This window comes from Aethina tumida, chromosome 2 (genome assembly GCF_024364675.1).
Source record: "Aethina tumida isolate Nest 87 chromosome 2, icAetTumi1.1, whole genome shotgun sequence".
NCBI classification, from domain to species: Eukaryota; Metazoa; Arthropoda; class Insecta; order Coleoptera; family Nitidulidae; genus Aethina; species Aethina tumida.
The window spans coordinates 34,495,393-34,518,927 of record NC_065436.1 but is presented as its reverse complement, the minus strand read 5'-3'; the positions used below and the strand labels follow the sequence as shown (position 1 = coordinate 34,518,927).

At 29.7% G+C, this 23,535-nt stretch overlaps 1 protein-coding gene across 3 annotated transcripts in view; it reads right to left on the bottom strand.

Moving 5' to 3' along the window:
• LOC109605910 (tyrosine-protein phosphatase Lar) overlaps positions 1-23,535 on the bottom strand; it is a 343,758-nt gene that overhangs the window by 112,212 nt on the left and 208,011 nt on the right. For all 3 annotated transcript variants that reach the window (XM_049963666.1, XM_049963665.1, XM_049963667.1), the window contains one exon: positions 13,607-13,698. In XM_049963666.1, coding sequence (XP_049819623.1) covers positions 13,607-13,691 — 85 coding nt within the window. In that variant the 5' untranslated portion in view covers positions 13,692-13,698. The remainder of the gene's footprint in view (positions 1-13,606; positions 13,699-23,535) is intronic.

Genomic DNA, 23,535 nt, shown 5'->3' with positions numbered 1-23,535 from the left:
CTTTGTTGGTAAAACATAATTTTAAAAACGGTCACTCATGTTCTTATTAGATTACTAAACGCTGTGGTCCCTAAAACAACTAAGAAATTTTCTCTTTACTAATTCGATAATCTTAAAAACACATCTGAGATAAAACAATTCTTTTATAGAACATTTTCTGATAATGAGGTTTGTCACAACGAAACTGGTAAAGTTGCCACATTGATTTTAATATCTTAGCTAAAATTAAATTATTTTATTCGTAACGGACTTCTCTGCTCTTGGTTTTAATCTATTTTTGATATACTAAACATTCACACAAAAATTATAAAACAATTTATTGAAAGTTAATGTAACGTAATAATATTTAATTAGGGTCCATAATAGTCCATATATGTCCAATAAATTGGCCAGAAAGTAAAACTATCAAACTCAGGTAGGCAATTTGGCAACTTTCGTAATTTAATAACTCTGTAAGGATCGTTCGGAACGAAACCGCCCTTAAATTACTATAAAATAATATCGCACAAGGTATTTTAACTGCAAAATTATAATACTAAATTGTTCCATAGTTTTTTTTACTTTGTATCTATAAACTCGATATTAAATTTTTTGCTAGCTCAACAAAAACATATTTCTAACCCCCATTCGATCTAAATTAAATTATTTCCTAAAATGTACCATCTGAATAATCACTGGAACGAGAAAAAAAAAAAAAAATGACGAAAAAGCTCTCAATCATGGTAATACCTGCATACAAGAATTCTAAGTATGAAAATGTACAGGTTGAATTATTGATTAAACGGGGGTTTGATATAAAACATGAAATGAAATTTGGGCCACACTTCAGTTCGTACACACGTTGGCACTTGTCAGAGAAGATGAGTTTCATGAGATTTCTCAGGGGGGGTCAGATATTTCGTATACATATTCTTTCCGCACATTTTTTGATTTTGCATGTACTCGTCATAATTGCTTTTGTTTATTATCATTAAAATTATGTTAATCGATACGGCTGGTTGTAAATTCGATTGGGAAATTATTATATCTGTAATGTTTCGTTTAATATCCGATTTGGTGGATAAAACACGAATAGCGTGCGCACGGAATACTCCTACAACAAAATAATGAAGTTTGAAGCTCCGCAACTACGCCTTATTAAAAATGCATATCAGATTTATAGGAAGTCGACGAAATTTCCGTGAAAATTTCCAGAGATAATTCCGTTACAATCTACCGAATAAGCCTTTTAAGAGAATTTACAGGAAACGCCATACACGGTGGAAATTTTATAACTCGTGCAATTAATGCAGATTAATGTAAAATGTAATCCTACAATTCAATGTATTACTATTCCGGGGATCAAATATTTCTCCCACTAGTTTTGCATGCATAAACAATAATACCAGACGACTTATTTACATATTGTTAGTGGATCCTGTTGGAATTTCAGATGGGATTTTTATTTACATAAATATTACGCTCCTCCGCGCGTTTCCATAAACGTGTATTTTGTTAATAAAAACATTATATGCGTACAGTGATTGACTGAGTAGCACTCGCACTTCACTTTTTTAACTTTAGCCAACATTTTTACAACAAGAATTTAAGCCCAACTCATTTATCCAAGGTTCTATATAGATCATAAATTATTTTTCCCACTTTTACCAAAGAAAGTTAAATTATAAATTCAACTTGAAAAACCTTATTATAAAATAATCATATTTATTTTTTGAACAAAAATTATTTTAAATTAAATTTCTATTTTTATTTTTAATTATATGTTCACGAAAGTAATTACAAAGAGAATATTTTTTATTATTAATTTTATTAATATATCTATCTATCCCTCGTATGTAGGGAAACTTTAGAAATCTTCATTTGTCTTGATAAAAGTGTACGTTTAAATATCCATCTTATTGTCAGTTATGGAGTATGTCTGATAATAACAATGCGGCAGTATTGTAAGTGGGTTAGGTTAGGTATGAAACGTTTATTCACTTAATAATTATAAAATTAACTTAAATTAAAATCAATCGTTCTTTAACAAAATAATTAGTTTTATCATCAAAAATAGTCAACAAATGTATAACGAATTTATAAATTCAGATATTATGAAAATCTTATTATAGGATTATTTGTTAAAGCAGTGTCAAAACAAACCGAATTATCAGATTTAATAACACAATAATAATTTTTAATTATTTTTTCAACGATGTGATTATAAAGAGTACACTTTTATTCCGTTATCAAACAATATATATAACCTTAAAAATTAGAATTAATTAATTCAATTAGAGAATATATCAATATTTATTATTAGAAAGTCCACATACTAAATTGAATATGAAGTCTTTGTGCTAATGTCACAATATATATTGTTCATTGACTATTTTCTTTTGTGTTTAAAACCCTACCACGTTAACTACAGTTATTACAACTTCAAAAGTTGTTGAAATTACAACAAACGACCGTAGAGTTTGAAGTGCAAGTGCACTTTAGCCGCCCCCGCACAGAATTAACGTTCCATCTTCAGCTCACCAAAAAAAAAAAAAAGAAAACTGTTAAGCCGTAATTAATTGTGAGAGTCGGGCACGAATTAGAGTTGAATTAAGTGCAATGTAATGGTGGTGGCACTCAAAATATTTCAGCAATTTGGGCCACGTGTGTGGAGCGTTGCCCGGCGCTCCGGTCAGGGAATCTACGACCGCATATAGTCCGGTCGAAATTTTCCACCGGATTACCCGCAAAACATTGTGTCGTTTGGTCGTCGACGGAAAAAAAAGCGGGAGAGCGTGGGATTGATTTTTCAATTCGGACTCAGGTTAAATGTCACGGACGCTGATGATTGCTCTCGACTAGGAATTTTTTCGCAGTCATTATACACGGAGAATTTTACACATATTTATTGTTTAAGTTTCGTGATTTACATGCATGCGCCAGTTTTTTGCTGTTTAATGCGGAAATCAATCCGAAATGTCTATGTTAGAGTGTATGAGGCATAAGTTGAAACGCGGTAACTGAGCGGTAAAACACCGAGTGGCGATACAATGGCCTTTTTTCAGTCGTTAACCATTTTGTCTAGGACAAACGTATACATTCTCATTACGGAGCGCTCGTTTAACATTTCAGATTCGCCGCATTATTCTGGTATTTGGTCGGGCAAAAACTTAAAATGAAAATTAAATTCTCCGGAAGATTAATTACAATCAAGAGAACATGTACCGAAATGTTCCGTGTGTGTATGTGTGTGTGTTTATGCACATGTCTGTGTGGAGTGAGTCAACAAAAACACAATGGAGCGGGGACAAAGGGCCGCTGCAAACAACATTACCAGGTAGTTAAAATAATTAGAAAACGAGCCTCGATGCGAACCGGACTTGTTTAACATATACAAGCGTTGAAGTGAAGTTGCATTTCGCAGTCGCTAATTGACTAGTTTTTTATTCAGCTGCATTATGCCCGGGAACTCATCAAAATTATGACATTTACTATCTAATTACTTTCCTCTGCGACTCTGTAATTTTATATAATGGCGGATGCGTTATATTAGGATGTCATTTTTCAGTTTCCTGAAAGCAAAGTTTGAAATGTTGAAGCACATTTATTTACATGTGTTACTTAACAAATGTGTCGCGAAAAATAAAATAAAAAACTAAGTAAAACTCCCGAGTTAATATTTCTCCCCCCGATAAATTCGTTTCGCATACGCTATCCTTGTCAAAAAGACAAATAGAGACCATAAAACATTTTTTGTTTGTTGTACGTGCGCAAAATACCCCCTTCTCAATATTGATTTAATGTCGTAAATTATGTTGCAAGTGTAATGCTGGTTTCCATTTTCTTGGCAATTTTTCATACCGAAACGTTTCGACTTGGAACATGAAAAATGCCGAACTGACCTCGACCTTTCACCGATAAGAACGGTGACCCCTGATTTTAACCGGCATTTTCTTGCAACTTACAAGGAATGTTCAATATCTACGTCAGTGTAATTTATAATTTAACGGTGCTATCTTACTTTTATCGGACCTGTAATTTTCGAAACGCACAATTTATAACATAATTTTGGACACATAAAATGTGTCTTATTGTTGTTAAAATTTGAAAGATAAAATGGAAATTGTTCATGTCTTATTAGACAGATTATAAATCAGACTATTGAAAATTTATTTAGATTATCAGAATTAATCAATCTTATGTAATGAAAATATGTTATTAATTAATTCTAATTGAATTATCCACAACTTTAATTATAATTCTAATTAAACCATTCAAAATTTACTTGGAAAAATAATAATTTTTTATGTTAAATATAAAGTAGAAATGTGTTCAATACTAATTTACTGACTACAGTTATATACAGCTTCAATTCTAAAATAAATTGAACCGACCAAGAAACAAACCAATCATTAAATAAAATAGTACTCAATACTAATTTGTTTATTTAAATTATTCTTAGTGGAGAATTTTTAATTTTATTTAATAAAAATAATAATTATTAATCAAAATTAATTCTAACTGAATTATTTAACGTCATCAATTCTAATATAAACAAACCAAAAGTATTGAAATATAGAAAAACATGAATAACAAATTTAAATAAAAATATTTAATATAATATATTAAATTATTAAACAAAATTAATCCAACAATTATTTAAATTTGAAATTTAGATAAACGAAAGACATAAATAAAATTTTGTTATATTGATAAAAATGTAATTGTTACACAAAATAATTATAAATTAAATTATCCAGCCAATTCTAATACAAATCAAACAATTCAATTATTTGAAAAAGTTTTATATTTCAATATAATTGTTTAGATTAAATATAGATAGATAAAGGTGATTAACAATTTCTAATCATAATATACAATTAAATAGAATCGTGCCCAACACTAATTTGTTTATTAAATATTGATAACAAAATTACATGTATTGGGATTATTCAGTTACACAATAGATTACAAATGTTAAAATTAAAAACCAAAATAAATTGTTTTCCTTCAGAGTCCGCCGCTTTACTGTACAAGAACATTTGACAGTTTCTAATCGAATTATTCAATTAAATGAAAGCGTGTTAAAATTCATGCGAAATGTTCGTCAATTACAGTTGACATTGTCTCCGATAATCTTGTTGGAAAAACTAGTTCCATTCAATATTAATTTGATTCGACAAACAAATGGAAGTACGTGCCTTGTTTTGTGTTCGGGGCTTTTAAATATAATGAAAATGGTCGGTGCCGATATTGTAAAAATAAACACGGATTTCGAAAACTTTTTTTTATTAATGCGTGAATTGAACGGAATCAGAATAACTTTGTTACGGGCATTTTCCTGGCTCTATTCATATACTCTTCGGTGACAACAAAAACGATACAGGCACGAATCAAATTACGCCTCAAACATTGTTTGTTATTTTACTTGTACGCGTGTGTTTATTTAAATCGTTCACATTTGATATTTTTTAATAATTTATCTCCGCACAAACGCGTACTCATTAGTTAAACGAACCGTGGGCTGCGTTAATTATCAAAGAGCTCGGGCCAATGTGGCCGAAATTTTATCCAGAAATGAGTTTTTCACGTTTCTTTGTTGTTGAAAGTGTCGTGCGAAAGGTTGCACGGCGATTTAATAAAAGTTAAGGTGCGCAAACGCCACACCATCCAAATGTTGAGCGGGCACGCAACGTTCATGTGGCGGGCGGCATGTTCTTGGACAAACTGACAATTTGTATATGCCCTTTTTCAACTCGTTCGTTACCGATAAAACCGCGAATTCGATTCCATTGTATTCCGTATATTTTTATCCCTGGCTGCTGCATTATTCATACGTGCCGGCCTTATTCTCGTTTTAGACGAAAACTTTACTTATTTTTATTCCTTACTCTCTTTTGTATATTCTGAATTATGTTTGATTTGCCGTGGAATTTCGACGTAAACGGCTACGAAAAATCAATTGCTTCCTATTATTTCGAATTCTATTTGAATAATTACACCGTTTTCTATCGTTCCCGATTTTAACTGATTTCGATTTTAACTTATAAGGATGAAACATTTGTTTGATAAAACTTATTAAATTATTTTTAAACTGATCACAAACCAAGTTGTTGACAGATTGAAATTGTCATCAAATTAATTTTAAAATGAAATAAGGTTTTTAAAACTTTGAATATGTACTGATTATTTACCGTATTGGCCATAATACCTGGAATTTCTTAATTTTCGATACGATAATACAAATATTATTAATGTTCTAAAATATAATAGACATATTGTATACTATAATGAATAGCTATTTTACCCATTCTGTATAACACATTAAGAATTGTATGAAATTTAAATTTTTTTTGTTGGACAAAAAACTTGGATTTTCATTTATACGCCAAAGTCTGTTAATAATCTCACTAAAATGGGTTTGGAGTTGCGTAATAAAATATTAAGTTTTTTTAAAAGAGATATTAAGCAAATGGAAATTTTGAAGCGATAGAAGTGACATATTAGTATAGTTTCAGACAGATAACTAAAAACGACCCCACGTCATGATAAAAAAAATTGTACGTATTGCTGAGGCCGACCCATTCTTATCAGGAGTCCAAATTTCCTCTGTTATGAACCAATCTGGGCCATCTGCGATTTCTACTAGGACCATATGTCGAAGACTTTTGGATTCTGGCTTAAAAAGTTGTAGGCCAGCAAAGGAACCACTTCTATGAAAGAAGAACATTGCATCCAAACTAAAATTTGCCCAAGACCGCATAGAGAACACAATGGATTGGTTCGTTTTTAGAAATATCTTTAGTAATGTTTTAGAGCCATATTTATTTGGAAAAATGCTAAAACACGCTCAAAATTGGTTAAGGATTGGTTTTTAACGGAAAAGGTCTAAGTAATAAAGTGCGAGGCACAGAGACCCGACCTTAACCCTATTGAGAATCTTAAATTCTTAAACGCAAAATCAGCGGTACTAATATTCGAAACAATATCGATTTATTTGAAAAAATGTGTGAGGGTTGGTATTCAATGGAACAGAAGCAAATTGATAAACTGATTGAATTCATGCCAAAGAGATCTGAAGGAAAATATTAATATAATATGACAATAAAACACTTTTTTTATTTGTTAAAAAATAATAAAGCATTTTATCTAGCTATATTTATTTAAAATAATTCCCCAAGTATTATGGCCAATTCTGTATAAAATGGTTATGATTATTCAATGAAAAAAAATTATCCAAACCAAGTCAAATAGTTGATTTATTGAACGTATCTTTAATTTCCTATCAAAATATACAATTATTAATATAATAATAATGAATAACAATAAATATACGTATTATTTATTCATTTTTGAAAAAATATATTTTTCGGAGTAAGACTTAAGAAAAAAAAATTACAATTATTATCAATTTTGTATTTCATGAGAAGATTAACTCTTTTTAAAAATTACTCTGTACAAGAGTAATTTTGTTGTTAATTAACAAAAGAATTCATTCGAAAAAAACTAATCACAAATCATACATTAAATTTCTTTGACATCAATCATAAAGTGGTTTTTTATTGACTTATAATTATTTTATCAATAGTCAATAGTATTCAAAGACACTATAAAGTAGCGATAATAATATACCAGAGTGATATGATATCTAATTAGGTATTTCAAATTGTCTTAAAATTATTATTGTTAAAAATAGATAGTTACGTTAACACTTAACTTCAAAAGAAATTAGTACCATTAAAATATGTTTATTTAATAATCGACTTAAAAAATAAAAAGTTCATAAACTTATTTTATTGCATCTAGCTTTAATTAAATATTTATCATACTCTGGTTCATTTGTTTAAAACTAATAGTGGTTAAAACATACACGAAGTTGCATAAAACTTTCACAACACACACGGGGTTAAAATATAACGAACTTTCTGAATTTTTAATTATTTAAACACGAATACATCGTTTAGTTAACAAACTGGGGGCTAAATTTTACGGCAGATTTTAAAACTACATATAACATAAAAAACAACCATTAACCTGTCTTATGTATTTAAATTTTATAACGTTAATAAAAACCGAATGGGAAGTTTTGCCGTCATGAAAATAAAATAAACTGTACAAAGTAAATTCGAGCACTTTATTTTGACGTGTCGTAAAGACAATTTCATTAAAAAAGTACACAGTTCGAGCAGTTAAGATTGAGATTTATTTTGGGAGGACGACGACGCACTTTTCTCAGTTGTCTTACTCTTCCGCGGCAGATTTCCCTTGAGGAACGGTTTAATTCGATACGAGGCCTAATTGCATAAACGCCAAATTAAGATTGAAGATTCGACATAATAAATTCACATTAATAAAAATTTTTTAGTTGAACAATGTGCACACAATTTGGTAGTTTGCACGCCCACATTTACTCAGACCTTTAAACAATTCATGTTGTCCCATGTTTGCGTACGAGGTACAAACACACGCGTTTATACGTCTGTGTTTAGTTTGAATTAGTCCGAATCTTTGTGAATTTACGATTAATTAATTAAAATTTATCACCGCATTTTTATTGGCATAATCATTCATCCGTTTAAATAAAATATTACCTGCAATGTTGGTTAATGGTATTGGGATTAACCCCTGGTGGGATATTTTATACTGATATAACCCTTTAACGGTTTATAAACCTATATATACATTCACGAAGACCCTTAAACTATTCATATAGCCTATGTTTGTACGTTTGAGCAAACAGACGAATCCCTCTTTGCTTTTAAATACTGCGGAACGAAACGTGCGCTTTTTGTGAATAAACCATCAATTGGATTAATTAATCTTATCTTGGCCTTTCAAGATTTATTATTTTATTAAAAAACTTGTGCAGAAATTTAAAAGAGATAAATTGCCGGTTTTATCGCTACGTAAATTAATAACCGTTCTTTTATGATCAGGTGTAAAATAGAATTTAAAATTGTGTATCGCACAATTAAAAAGAGTTTATTAAATCCGCCGTGAATATATAAATCTCCGATATAATTACATTAAATATAAAAGCGGCGAGAATGATTAACATAATAATAAAACGAACCTCAAAAATTTAAAACTTTAATGTTACGGTTTTTAAGCTTAAGGAATTTATGAAATTAATCTCTTTTATGCATTAACTCGCCGGCATGATCGATTTGATGGAGTTACCCTTTAAAACGGGGGGTGGCCATTTTGTGTCTAGATTCATCCAATATTAGGCCAATATATTATGATTAAATTTTGCGCGGTTACCCGAAGTTTAGCATGCCATTTGTGACTGTTAATTAAATTCATTCTATAAATTATAATTAAAGCCACGGCTTTAATTCAATTATCCAACAGAAACAACGGTTTATCATTATTGTAAACATTTTCATTGCGGGCGTTTTATGAATGTTAACGGAAAAAATAGGTACGTAAGTTTACAACGAAATAAATTTTAAATGATCGGGAACTAGAGTCGGGTCTTAATTAGTTAATGCGACCAACAGAAGGTTGTGTTGTGTATTCAACGAATGGACGTCCCAATGTCAACATCAATTACTTTAATGATTGTTATTGCAGCGACCGGCCGCAGAGAACAAAGACAAGGAAAAACATGTTCGTTTTCATTGAACAATTTCCCCTCAGGAAACATTATTGTTTTGCTTCGAGAGCATTGGTTTACAGAGCAAAGGGTTTGGCGTTTTTCTAATTTACAAGTAATTTCTTTCGTTCCGTGTGATTAGTGCCGTTTGAACTTTTCCGAATGTGTGTTTCGTGGAACAATCCGGAACCGTTTTGAAAAATACATCCGCCTGAATATTATTTTCTTATTCTCTATATAAAAATGTCATTAAAAGGAAACACCTTGAGAATGGGAAAATAGGACTCGGTGAAATAATAGAATTTCTCTGTCTAGGAAAACTACATCCGGTTAACAACCTCGGCTTTATGTATCCCAGGTGTTTTAAATTCTGAAATTGTTTGTGAGTGAAATTCACTTTTTATTGAACGAGTTTTCTTCAAATAAAATTATCTTAATTTAAATTGAAAATTAGCAAAGTAATTTCTCTACCCCTTTTTTGCTAAAGAGTTGTTTAATTCCCCACGTTCAGATTATATCTAAATCTGCATTCGCTGGATTTTTAATTAAATTTTATTTCTTTCCGACTAATATGTACTACATAAAATTAAATGCTTTTATCCTAAGTGACAATTTACGAAATAATTATTACAATTTTTAAATTGAATTTTGTAATTTCCAACATACATAATATTAAAGAAATTTTTAATGTATTTAATTTATTGGCTGAAATTTGCAGTCAATAATAATTATAGTTTTCCATTAAGGCACATGAATAATTCAAAAATCATATATTTCATTCTTAATATAGTACGTCAATTATACAGTCCGACCTGGAATACAATTTGATGTATTTTCTAGTCTCTATAAATAATTTAATGGAACTAAAAGCAAATCTATGTGCGACTGTCAATTAAATTCTGCCGGTAAATAAATAACGGTCTCACTGAGATAACGTAAATTATTAAATATATATTTTTAATTTCACTGAACGGAGATCGATAACTTTAAAATACGGGGAATTAAATTCGTTAACAGGAATATAATTTTAAATAATATTGGGTTTTTGCAATAGAAATTTTATTTACTTAACAGATTTTCATTAAATTTTTAATATAATATAAACAAATTGACGTCGCATTTTCCATTTTATGAGTATAAAATTTATCAATTTATGCGATATTTATAGATAACTGATTTTTTAACAACCAATACGTTGCTTATTGTTGATAAATGTATAATAAAAAATGTAATAAATATTTGAATTTTTTATTGGATATATTAATAAAATTTAAATTTGAATTTTAAACTAATTCAACTGAAAATATATAGTAAAGGAATAATGAAAAAGCTACAATATGGCAAAACAATTTTGTTAATTACATTTTATTACGTTAAATTTGGCTTTGTTTTAGATATTCTATTGTGTTTTGTAATGAATAAAGCAGAAACACGCAATGCAATTTTTAAAGCGATTAATTACAAAGAGATTGGGTTTTTTATAATAAAAATGAACGCAATTTTTTTAAATGGTTGATATATCCTATTAATTTAACAAAATACTGGTTTTCCCATTAATAACATTTTTATTTACAGTTTATACAATCTGTACAATAACTGATTTCTTTAAAACAATTATTACATTATTTTTTGTTTGTTTAATATACTATTATTTATCCTTTAATCTACAATCTACAAAATTTATTAAATTATAAGCAAATTACACAATTTAATTGTTTAATTTAATGTAATTTTATAATCAAAATGATGATGGATATTAAAAAATTAATTTTGGCGTCTGATTTTCGGAAGCATATCAAAATCAATTTACCGAATAAGTTTTATCTCGCGACTCCATGAAAAATTGTACGGTAATTTTGAAGTGGATGGAAAACGGTCGAAATTAACGAGTGGTGAATAATTTATGGGGCACTTAGTCGATATGGGTCCGTAGTTCGGGACGGCCGAAATTTAGAGCGGCACGACGAGTCCTATTTCAACATTCATGTATTTATTATTCTGGAGGTAACCGCCAGTCAACATTAGGTTGCAAACAAAGCAAGTAACACACGTCTCCGACATCCGACAGCCTCTACGTTCCGTTTGGCCTCTTAAAAATTTACCAATAAACGACCCAGATTAATAATTTAATCGCCTTTTCACTCTTTTCGATTCGATTTGTTTTTTTATTGATCCGTGTTTAAAATTACAATTAAATTTTATTTAAAATTAATTATGGCAAGGTTCGAACGAGGGAAAAACCTGTTTTAAAACACCCTCTAATATCGAAACAAGTATAGAAACATTCTTGAGGGAGAAGATAATTTAATTTGATAAGGGATCCTTACAAAGTTTCCATGAAATACTCGAAATCAGATTTTTTGTTTGGTAACAATTTTTACGTTCTATAAGATCTTGTCTGGAAGTTGAGAAAGTTTGAACTTATCAAAAAATATTTACTTCTACGCTCTTATTATATCGAGTAATCATATTCGTTACTTTTCGACTAAAAAAGTTGTTTACAGACGTTGTTAGACTATTAACTATTAAGTTACAAATAAATGTTTCAACACGAATATAACTTTGGTCGTCTTATGGTAACGAAAAATTGGACTTTGCTTTAAAATAACGGCATCAAATTTTTAGAAGCGATGTTTCGTTTGTATGACTTGCGGCGTTGCTGTTTTCAACACAATAAAAAGGTAAGTAAAGTAAAACTTTCGAGTGAAACTTGGCGAATAATGCGGAGTTGTTTTGGGGGCCCCGTATTAGTTTTGCAAAGGAGTAACTTTTATCAAACGATTCGTTTCTGATAAAAGTGGTCGTACCACGTCACGAATTACTTTAAATGCAAAACAACGAAAACGTTTCAGTTTAATATCTGGAATGATATTTCTACAAACACGCTGGAGAATGCGAAAATCCGGAATAAATTTGTCTACCGTATTCTGAATTTCATAATGTTCGGCTTTAAGCTGCTCCTCACTGCGATTATGTTTACCGAGTTTGCTACCTCTTGGTTTTTCGCTACGGCGACAAAATATGGTCGACTGCCACTGGACTATTTTTAGATAAGTTTTTTTATTGCGGACACAAATTGAATTTCACTTGGATATGGAACGAAGATTTTCCTCGGTAATATAAAAATTTATTTTCACCTATTAGAGCCGTTTCTATCATTTATCACGCCGCACGAAATTATATTGGAAGGCGTTATTGAAGTGACATCACAACACAAACTAATACATTTTAAAATACCACATTAATTATAGAAGAATTAATAGTTTTCAGCGGCCATTCAAAATGGATATTTTTAAAAATATATTTTTCATTTCTATCGATTTATGGAGGGTAAACATAAATGTCTACTTAAGTTAATTAATGCCTTTTTAATTATTAATACACTAACAATAGTTAGACTTCCGTAAATAATGCACACAAACAATAAAAATGTCAAAAACGGGTAATTTTACAGAATAATGAGCTTTATAAGTTTACTTCTTTAATCCATGTCTAATAATATAAATATAAGAAATCTGATTTAATTTTAAGGTTAAAAAATCAAAAACAAACTTCATTTCAACAAAGTTTACTTTGTTAAATTTACTTTACATTGAAAATGTTTTTTTAATGTAATAATGTAACATAACTTATTTAATAAGAATAATATAAAACAAAATTAAAGCAAAAACTACTTTTTAAAACGAATTCGTTTCGGAAACAAATTATAATACAAATATATCAAAATTTATTAGAAATAAGGTGGATGCGTAAATTTTCAATAAATTAAAACTTATATGTAAAAAATAATTACCTTCATATTTTATAAAACCACAAACGTAACTTTCAGTCACAAATCACAAGAACTAAACACTTGAACGTACATAATCTAATTAGACCGTTTCAGTAAGAATACATTTTCAGTAGGAATACAAACAGAAAACAAAGATACATTTTTGTTACAAATGTTTTCTTTTGGCGTCTATTGGTCGACTCGTGGAACAATTCGTTGGCTTCGTAGAAATGAAATAATAAAAAAACAAGACTTACCGTTCGAGAAGACTTGGCCTGTCACGAGAAGCATCACGATGGTGGCCAAGATTTGAGCACCACAACTGGCTCTTTGCGGCATCATTATCTACCTGTATAAAAAATAGAAAAATAATATACCAATATACCAAACCCCTTCAAATGCGTTGGAAGTTATCCTTCAGGATGAAAAGTTATCACAGGTACACTTATAAATTAAACACTACGTTACTGATGGGAGATTTTAACAAACACACAACAAATAAGAATCACAGATTAATTATGAGTGCCAAGTGTTTATATGAAAAGATGCGGTTAGCAGTTCGAAGAACGAAAATTTCAGTTACACATTCATAAGTGACATTAAATGCGGTCTTCAACAACACCGATAAAACTCTAGAAGCGATGAAATATTGATGGGACTCGCTACTCCAGCACCCGTTCCCCGAGCCGTCATACTAAAACACCGAACTTTGCCAACGCGAACTTTCTTCCGATGGTTCGAGATAAAGTTATTGGGATTGAGGGAGGCTTCCATCTTTCGACGTGGACGCGGAACTCATCGACACGCGTTCGCGTAGCCCTTTAATCGTCTGATTGGCATGCATTTTCCATTGGTCCCTCGCACGAACTGTGGCAGTCATCGGTGGTGGCGGCGGCAGCGGTGACGGTGGCGGGGTGCGGCGTCGTACCGAGAAACAGATTGGGAGTCAGCGAAAGACTAAACGTTGTGTGGCCAGTCGAGCGACAACCGAACCGTCGAAAACTATTTTCGTACACGTGCTCTCACATACAGAGTGTTCCGGCTATACGGGTGCGTGCTTCTTTCGCCGGTAGCGTGGCCACTACTGACGCGTGTGCGGGGCCCTGGACGCTCGAGCGCCGAAACACGGCGTCGCGACGTTCAGTGCGCGCCGGCCTACGTCTTATACATGCAGATGCAGAGATTAGCATCTCAAGTAGCTACCATTAGCCTCAACTAGATTGGATTTCGATTATATCGTCTAATCCCCGATGGAATAACCTGACGATTGGCATCGCGCTGTCGGATCGCCCGATGCCGGAGGAACTTTGCGACGATGTGATGAAATAATGCCTTTTTAGCTCGGCTTTCTCGCGTAAACGCGACGGGGATTATTTTGTTGCAAAGTACTTTCGAAACTGTGTCACGTTTAAACATTATGTTCGCAACATGCTTTTTAAAAAATGATTATTATTAATTGTGTGTGGTCGAAGTTAAACGTGATAAGATCTTCATATGTATGTACCCACGTTTAATGGTAAGTGTGTGTTTATTTTACAATATTCTTTCGTTTGAATAAAAATGGGTATATAATACATATATGCTTAAAGAATATTGAAATTATTACAGCAAATATTGATCCAAGAACATTTACAAAACTTACCACTTCAAAATTACTATATAGTGAAAATAGAATATACATGTTGAATTATTTGTTTTATGACATTTAAATTTCGATATCAAGGTAAAAAGGCATTAATACTTTAACAACATCGCTAATGGAATCGAAACTTTTATGTCAGGTAATATAACATAAATTGATTTTTGAATGCATTAATCTGTACATTAAAAAATATTATAACTAATACAATCTTTATAAATAAAATATTTGAAATAATTCAAAAAGCCATTATAAATAATAATGAAAATAAAAAAATATGGTGAATTCACACCGTTTTTCAAAAATGGTGGATGCTCTTCCTATTTGAAAATGGTGGATGCGCAACTTATTTGTACAATTGGCAAAAGTTTTCATATGGAATTATCGACAAAACAAAAAAATCTGTTTTAATTAAACCAACAAAATTAATTTTGAATAAAGTATATAACACAAAGGGATTAATACTTTTTTAGTTAAAAATAACATCGCTAATGGAATCCAAACTTTTACATCTGATGATACAAAAATTCATTTTTGAATATATTAATTTGATATACATTTATTGAAAGGATATCTAAAAAGTTTTCATTAAGGATTATTAAGATAAGATTGCTTGGTAAAAAGTAATGTTTTAAAAATTAACAATTATATATTTGAAATAAACAAGACTAATTGGGGTCGGATCTATCGAATGAAATTTTTACTTCTGACAAAGAAGATTGATTCTTGATATTGATAAGTATGCGTATGTGTATTCCACCACGGAGCAAAGTGGGAACTTACTGTCTCTTTCAAGATTCGGACAGAGTAAACGCTTGTCAATAGTATATATATATATATATATATATATATATATATATATATATATATATATATATATATATATATATATATATATATTAGACTGCTTCAAAAAAATCTATTTATTTTAATAAAATGCTTAATTTTAAGCAGTAAAATAACATTTATTTAATAAAATTTTTAGTTTTTTGCCGATAACTTATGATATAAAAAATAGAAAAAACTTTCGGAGATTATAGGAAATTGAATTCTCTACAAAAAATGTCATATATAATTTTCCCATAAAGTTGAAGGTTGCGTCAGAAAATGAGAAAAATGTCAAAATTTTAAATCAATGCAACTTTAATGTTAAATAACTTTCAAAAAACTGTAAGAGACATTTTTTGTAGAGCGTTAAATTTTCTATAAAAATCTGTTTTGATCATTTTGAAATATTATCTCTAACGAGAGTTAAAACATTTCAAAATCCACCTTTCCCGTATTATTCAAACGGGAACTTAAAATTTACGATGCGGCACTTTTTAATATTAATATTAAGAAATGTAACTTTCACAGTATTTTTTTTACCATTTTCAACAAGATTTTCTATATAAATAAGAAGAAAAAAAATTGTCGATTTTTTTGAATGTCTAATATATATATATATATATATATATATATATAGTATCGCTCATATGTAGAGCAAGAGTTAAAATCTGCATTATTTTAGAAAAATAGTTTTTAAAAATACTTTAATTTTGCTTACTAACTAAAAATTGAATCAATGAAAAAAATGAACTAGATAGTTCATGTCTCGAATTTATAAGATATATTACTGTCCAGACTGATAATATTTCTGGAATTGTTCATATCGAAAACAAAATATTTTATATTTCTATTTGTTCTACATAGGAACGATGGTTTATATTACATTTATTTCAAAATAACAAAATAATAATTTCATCTTAGTCTAAATAATTGAATAACACTAATGTTCTTTAATGCTTGTCAATTTTTATTTGAATTCATCAGTAAAAGAAGAAATATTAAAGTACTTTATGACTTGAATCGATTGAAATTTTTACTTCCAGCACAACAAATATCTTTATATATAAAATTCATTTATTGAAAGTATATATATAAAAAATTTCATAATGAATTATTAAAATAGCATAATTTAAAGCAAAATATTAAGCTTCAATTATCATTATTTTACTTTTTTATATTTCATTTTTATTGAAATTTGTTAATAAAACTAATATTTTTTAATGATTGTCGATTTTTATTCATCAGTAACAGAAAGTACTTTTTCTTCTATCTTTAGTTTATTTTACATCGTTTACATAAAATTTTTCATAATTAAATATTAAAAGAGCTTGGCTTCTAGTTAGTAAAAACGTACCTGTAAAAATTTATTAATTAGTTTTTTAATTTATTTTTATTTAATAATACTTAAATATAAATAAATAAAAATAATGTTCATTAATGCTTGTGGCATTTTATTATAATTCAAAAGAAATAGTAAAAAGTAAAATACTTTATGACTAATATTGATTTAATAATTAAACTTCCGAGACTCACGAACACAACTTTAACGTATAAGTATAACTGAATTGAAAAACATTACATAAATCCGCAAATAAAACATGTTTAATTGAAGTTTGAGCGCTCGCGACTCCGGATCGTTATTAAAATGTTTTGCTCGCGCGCTCCACATGACTGACTTTCTAATTTACTCAAAACCTGCCAATTATCAGGGCGGTGTATAGTAGATGAGCTTATTGTACGATTCGATTGTTGTGTAGCAGATTGGAAAATTAACTCGACTGGAGGTGTGAAGCAACGACAAACTCCTTCCTCATAAACTAAATCACCCCGCTGACTGATAATTTAATGAGAGCAAGCGCAGCAGGTCTGAACTTATTTCCATATTAAGCTTCGTCTGCATTGTAAGTGCCGCCGCCGTTAATGGAATTTGGTCGGGGTACGCCGGATACCGCCATTCCGTCGCACGAAATCCCAACCGAAACATCCATCTGTGTCTTCGGTTTATTCACGATAAAAATAATAAACGACAATGCCAATGGAAAAACGCACTTAATTAGCCCGAAACAATGATAAACTTCTCGTCGGACGTGAATAAAAATAAACAATTAAACCAATTATCTAAAGCCACGCCACTCGGATAATAACTCTCTAATTGGCTCAAAAGCTATTGATGCGATTTATTGTAATATTTTCGTTCATTGTTGCGTTAGATCCGTCGTTAAGAGGAACTTTTTAACAATGGCGTTTAATAAAAGAAAAATTTGTAAATAAATTTCAGAGCAAAAAAACTTATCTTCATGGAAGTTATTAACTTATTCGATGGCTTTTGATTCTCCGCTAAAGCGTCTGTTTTCAAACCGCCGAATAATTGGCAAAGTTTTCCATCGGACAAAAAAATCAATTTAAATTCCACATTAATTAAATGCAACAAAATAATTAATTAATTAACATTATCGTAGTTAAAAGTTCGAATCGATTTAAATTAATTGTGCTTCTTGGCAAGTTTGAATTTTAAATGTGCAACTTTTGTTCCTGATTGATGGTAGCTTTAAGCACATGCATTTTGCCTTAATGTCCTTTCTTCAGATTCTTTCACGAAAACGCTTAATTTTGACGTTAAATTTAATCGAATCTTTGAATGCATGATAATACAATATTTCCACCAATTTAATTTCACAAAATCTATTTAAATTTTTTAATAAAATAAATAATTATACGCTTATAAATATAATTTAATTCAACATAATAACAAACAAATTTAAGATATATATTGTTTAGTTTAATAAAATTATTTAATTTTTAATTAAATTTAAAGGATTAGAATAAAGAATTAAATCAATTTTGTATACCGAAATATTATATGTAAACATTTTTAATAAGGGTCTCAATTTATGTATAATAATCACTACATGGTAATTAATTTCATTTCATATTTAATTAAATAATTTACTATAAAACTAACTTTGAAAGACACAATATATACCCACTGACAAAGAAATTGCAACACCAAGAAGGGGTATTCAAATTTAATATACTTTTGGTAAAGATATTAGATATTATAGCAAGGACTAAACGATTAAAATTTGGAATAGGTTCTCTCATGTAAAGTCTATTTTTTACCATAATTTAAAAAAACCGTGTTATTCGTTTTCTCTTGTTATTTTAAAAATTAAATTAAACTGTTATGGTTGGATACAAAAATCGATGTTTAGTAGTGTTAAAATACCTGGACCGTGTACCGAGTACGTGAAATTTATAGCCAACTAAGTGAATTTTAAAGAGTTCGAATTATTGGCCTATGGGAGGCAGGTTTTTCATTTCAAGAAATCGGTAATGGCACTAACAGAAATTCAACTACTGTCATGAGATGTTGTCAAGCGTGGTCTGATAACGCCCAAAATCGTACAAACCCTTGTGAATCAATCATTATTAACAAAATTATTAAAAAAAAAATATTCAAAAACTGATATTTTATTATATTTCCAAATTTTAATCATTTACTAGAACATCTATGTTTTTACAAAACAGTTCTAAATTTGAACACCAACTTACAATTTCTTTGTAAGTGAGCATATAAAAAAATATTCAGAACATAATTATTTTCTTTATTTTATTTATTATCTCGTTTAAATTATTATTTATACTATAAACAAAAAGATGTGTTATGTAGAAATAAAAAATATATATAAAAAATAATTTATTATATGTTATACGATAATTCAAACTAAATAATTGAATATTTTCAAAAAATAAAGAATTTCAAATTTATTATGGTATAAAATATAATAAATAATTGAAGCAATAATAATTTATTAGGTTATAATACTAATTAAATAATTTTATAAAAAATACATAACTAATGATTTTTATAAATAATTAAAAACTAAAAGAATATAATAATGTCATTTATATTTAATAAAATAAATTATTTTTTTATATTTTTTTCAACTTATTTCTATTAAATTCAAGTGTTTAGTAAGTAATAAATATTTTAAAATCTTATTGTATTTAAATTAAAAATAAAATATCAAAATATTTATTATATTTTCTGAAAAATATATAAATCTGTAGAATTTTTCTATCTAATATGAGTCGTTAATGTTATTTATTCCTTATAAAATAAGTTATTATTAGTCTATATTTTTGTAAAACAATATAATAAAATGTATAATTTTGTATTTCATAATCTTTAGAATTTCAATTAAATTTAAGTGATTAGTGAACATGTAAATTAAATCAATTCTCTTTAATTAATTCAAATGCAAAAGCTTGAGACTGAAGGGCATTTCAGGAAACAGCTTACATTCAACAATCCGTGGAGAATAAGATAAAATTAAAAGAAGCAGGAATTAAGGATTCCCGAACAAATTAAAATCGTGATCCATGTGCACACGTGTATAAATATAATGGAAACGTGTGACCGGTTGAATGTCAATTAAAACGTCCGTCCGTGGATGAAAACAATTATAAATTTTCCCGCGGACTCGTTTTCGTTTTGCGGATGAAACTCCTGAAGCCGAAACTAGTACAAACATCCGTCCTTATCTCCCGTAATGACATACCGTGGCTTCTGCTTTATCCACCTGTGTGCAGCTATAACTGAATTTGGAATTTACATGCCGTTCCATAAATACCTTTATTGGACTACTGTTGTACGGTTCTCAGTCCGTCTGCGGCTCTTTGTCGGGGGGCACCCAGCTATTCGATACGGACCAGGAAATGTCTAAACTTGATTATAATTGCCGTTTATGGAAAGGCCGGGGCACAATACTCCCAATGATTTCATTCCTGCCGGCTTTGCCAAAGGAACAATTGCATGACTGCGTCGGAATTCGGGTTTAAGAAACTTGCCATCTTTCTACTTTATATTCCGTTCCTACTCGCTAATCATAAATATTACCTGAATGTTACTTAATTAAATAATGGGCCGGTGTTATTAATGAAAACGCAAATTAGTTTATACATTTGGCTGGTTAATAGCTTGTCGCTAACAACCAGATGAAAGATTTATTAATTAATCAAAACAACGGCGACTGATGAAATGTTAATTACTAGTTCACAGCGTGATGCCGAATATTAGGACGAACACGAATTATTAAATTGTGTCTTAAATCATTCACATACATTGTAGCATTTTGCAAAATTCAAACGCTGATAAAAGCCATTAAATGCGACTTCTAATGCGGTTTGCTGAGTCGTGGCTAAATCCTTAATAATTAGAAGCCGTGTTCGGGGCAGCGACTGACAATAACAGGCCGTGTTCTCGCCTCTCGACAGAAACTTTAGTTTATGTTAAATCATTTACGAAGCGCCCCGACGGGATATTGTCGTTTAACCAAACGCATGGACCGCGCAACAAAACCGGATCATGATTGAATGTGGACCTAATATGATTAAATGGATGCTTTTAGGCCTATTAAGTTCTGTGTCCGATCATAACACAATCATGTTATGTTTCTTTCCAGACAGGAATTTAATATGGAATAGTATTTTCGTTATGAGCAATTAATAACGGTACGCACGCAAATAAAAATAAAAATGTACCTGGAAATTTTATGAGTATATTGAAGGTTTCAACAAATCAGAGTTAAATTAGAATTTTATTCGGTTGAACTTATTAAAGTCATAGAAAAATTAGAATATTAAATATGTTTTCATTTACAGGTTTAATATCCTAAAAATTGAGTATTATTTAAAATATACTTGATATTTAAATCAAAAAATGGTATTTACATCTTTTTTAAACCTCTCTTGAAAAGTAAATTTCCTTATATTTCAAATAAAAATAATTTCAGTGAATAAATACGAATTATATTTCATGTTTTTATTTAAAAGTAAATTTTCACTCACGTTGATTCTAAAATGGGTATTTACTTATTTTAAAAAATATTGAATGGTATAGAAAAGAGGATGAGAAAAAAGGATAAATCCCCAGAATCTACGCTACTGTATCACTATGTAAAAAGTTTATTACAATTAATTGTTGGCATATATTTTAGGATAATACATACCAAATTAAAACACGATTGGTCCAAAGATTACGGAAATATGACAAAATAAAACAATTTTTGAAATTTAAATTTGAGCTGTATTTTCTCCAGGAGAACTATAGAAAAAAAATTATATATATTTACAGAATATTTAGCGAATTATTACAGTTATTTAATTGTTAGTTTAAATATTTATGAATTAATTTTCAAAATGTTTATGTATATTGATTTACATAAATAATATCTATAAATGTAATCTATAATTTTACAAGTTCGTTAATTAATTAAAACTATTTACATCAAATAAAAACCCAATATTATTAACATAAAACAGTAAATTTAAAAACAAAAATAAATGTTAATCCCAGAAATCCGGAACGTGCAAGGATATTTCGAGTCTTCCCATTGTTCTGGATAATAAGGTTAGTTGAGTTAAACTAAAATAATTGGCTTTGACATTTGAATTGTGACAATATTCAGCCTTTACGAGTGCTTTATAGATGAAACAATTCCGAAATGTTAATTACAAGATCTGTCTCTTTCACAGACCCTCCAAATGTCAGCTGGAAAACCGCTTTTATTATCCGTTTTTCAGAAATCTAAAATCAGATATGGCTGGTATAATTTATTAATTATTTAGATTTTCCCGATCGGTCCGGAAATCTCATTATAGTCGAAACTTACAAATAACAAATGAAATTTTTGCGGTGTTTATCCGATATTAAATTATCCCGGCATTTATTGCCGTACAGATTTCGGTTGCATCGATTCCCAACGGAATTTAATTAAAGATTCAATATTTGTCCTGCGTCTGTTTGTTTTATTGTTCCATTGGATATGTTTGCCGTGCCAGCTGCTGCGTAAAGTTACAAAATATTCAAATTTTATATTGGCCCCTGTCAATTCTTGACCATTCGCTTTTATTTTATACGACGATTATGGCACAACGGCGTCGCGTGATGTTCCTAATATTCCACGATCTATAATTGTGTTATCCTCGAAAAAAGACCGAATTCCCGACGTAATTATTTATTTATGATGAAGTTGGAAAAGTCTCCGTTGAAAAAATCGACTGCTAATGGCATGAGAATGTTGAAAAAATGTTGTTAAATAAATTACAACAACAAAACCCGAAAAAAAATTGGGGCTGCGGAGTTGTGAAAGTTAGTACTACATTATTTAAGTAAAGTTGTCGTTGGCAACAACACCGGAACAAATAAATGGTGGATGTTTAAAATAATCAACAGACTTTCATATTTTAGCGGCACCTCCATAAAATTCCTTATAACAGTTTTGCTTTAGCTGCAACCACTATAAATAAGCAGAAAATGTCCTGGCAGGAACAATTACAACTTGAACATGTTCCATTGAACAGGAGGTATGTAGGGAATAATTGCTATGCCGGCAAAGGTTACTATAAATTCGGGATGCAGCCGTGGAATTAAATATTTAAGGGACGATAGAAATACGTGGAAAATCGATCGCATATGCATTATACGACATTGATCGTAACTCTCAATAACCGAAATGAAATATAGGCGATACGTATTGAAGTGACTTCCGACTCCCGCTATGTATTTTCCAGGTGAAATATGGAAGGCCTTATTTTGGATACGACGAATTTGCGGAGTTCATTTTTATGGCGGTCGTTTCTTAGATTTTTTATGTTTGAACAACGGCAAATAAAATGTTTCCTCTTTGATTTTTTCAACGAAGGAAATAAATACAT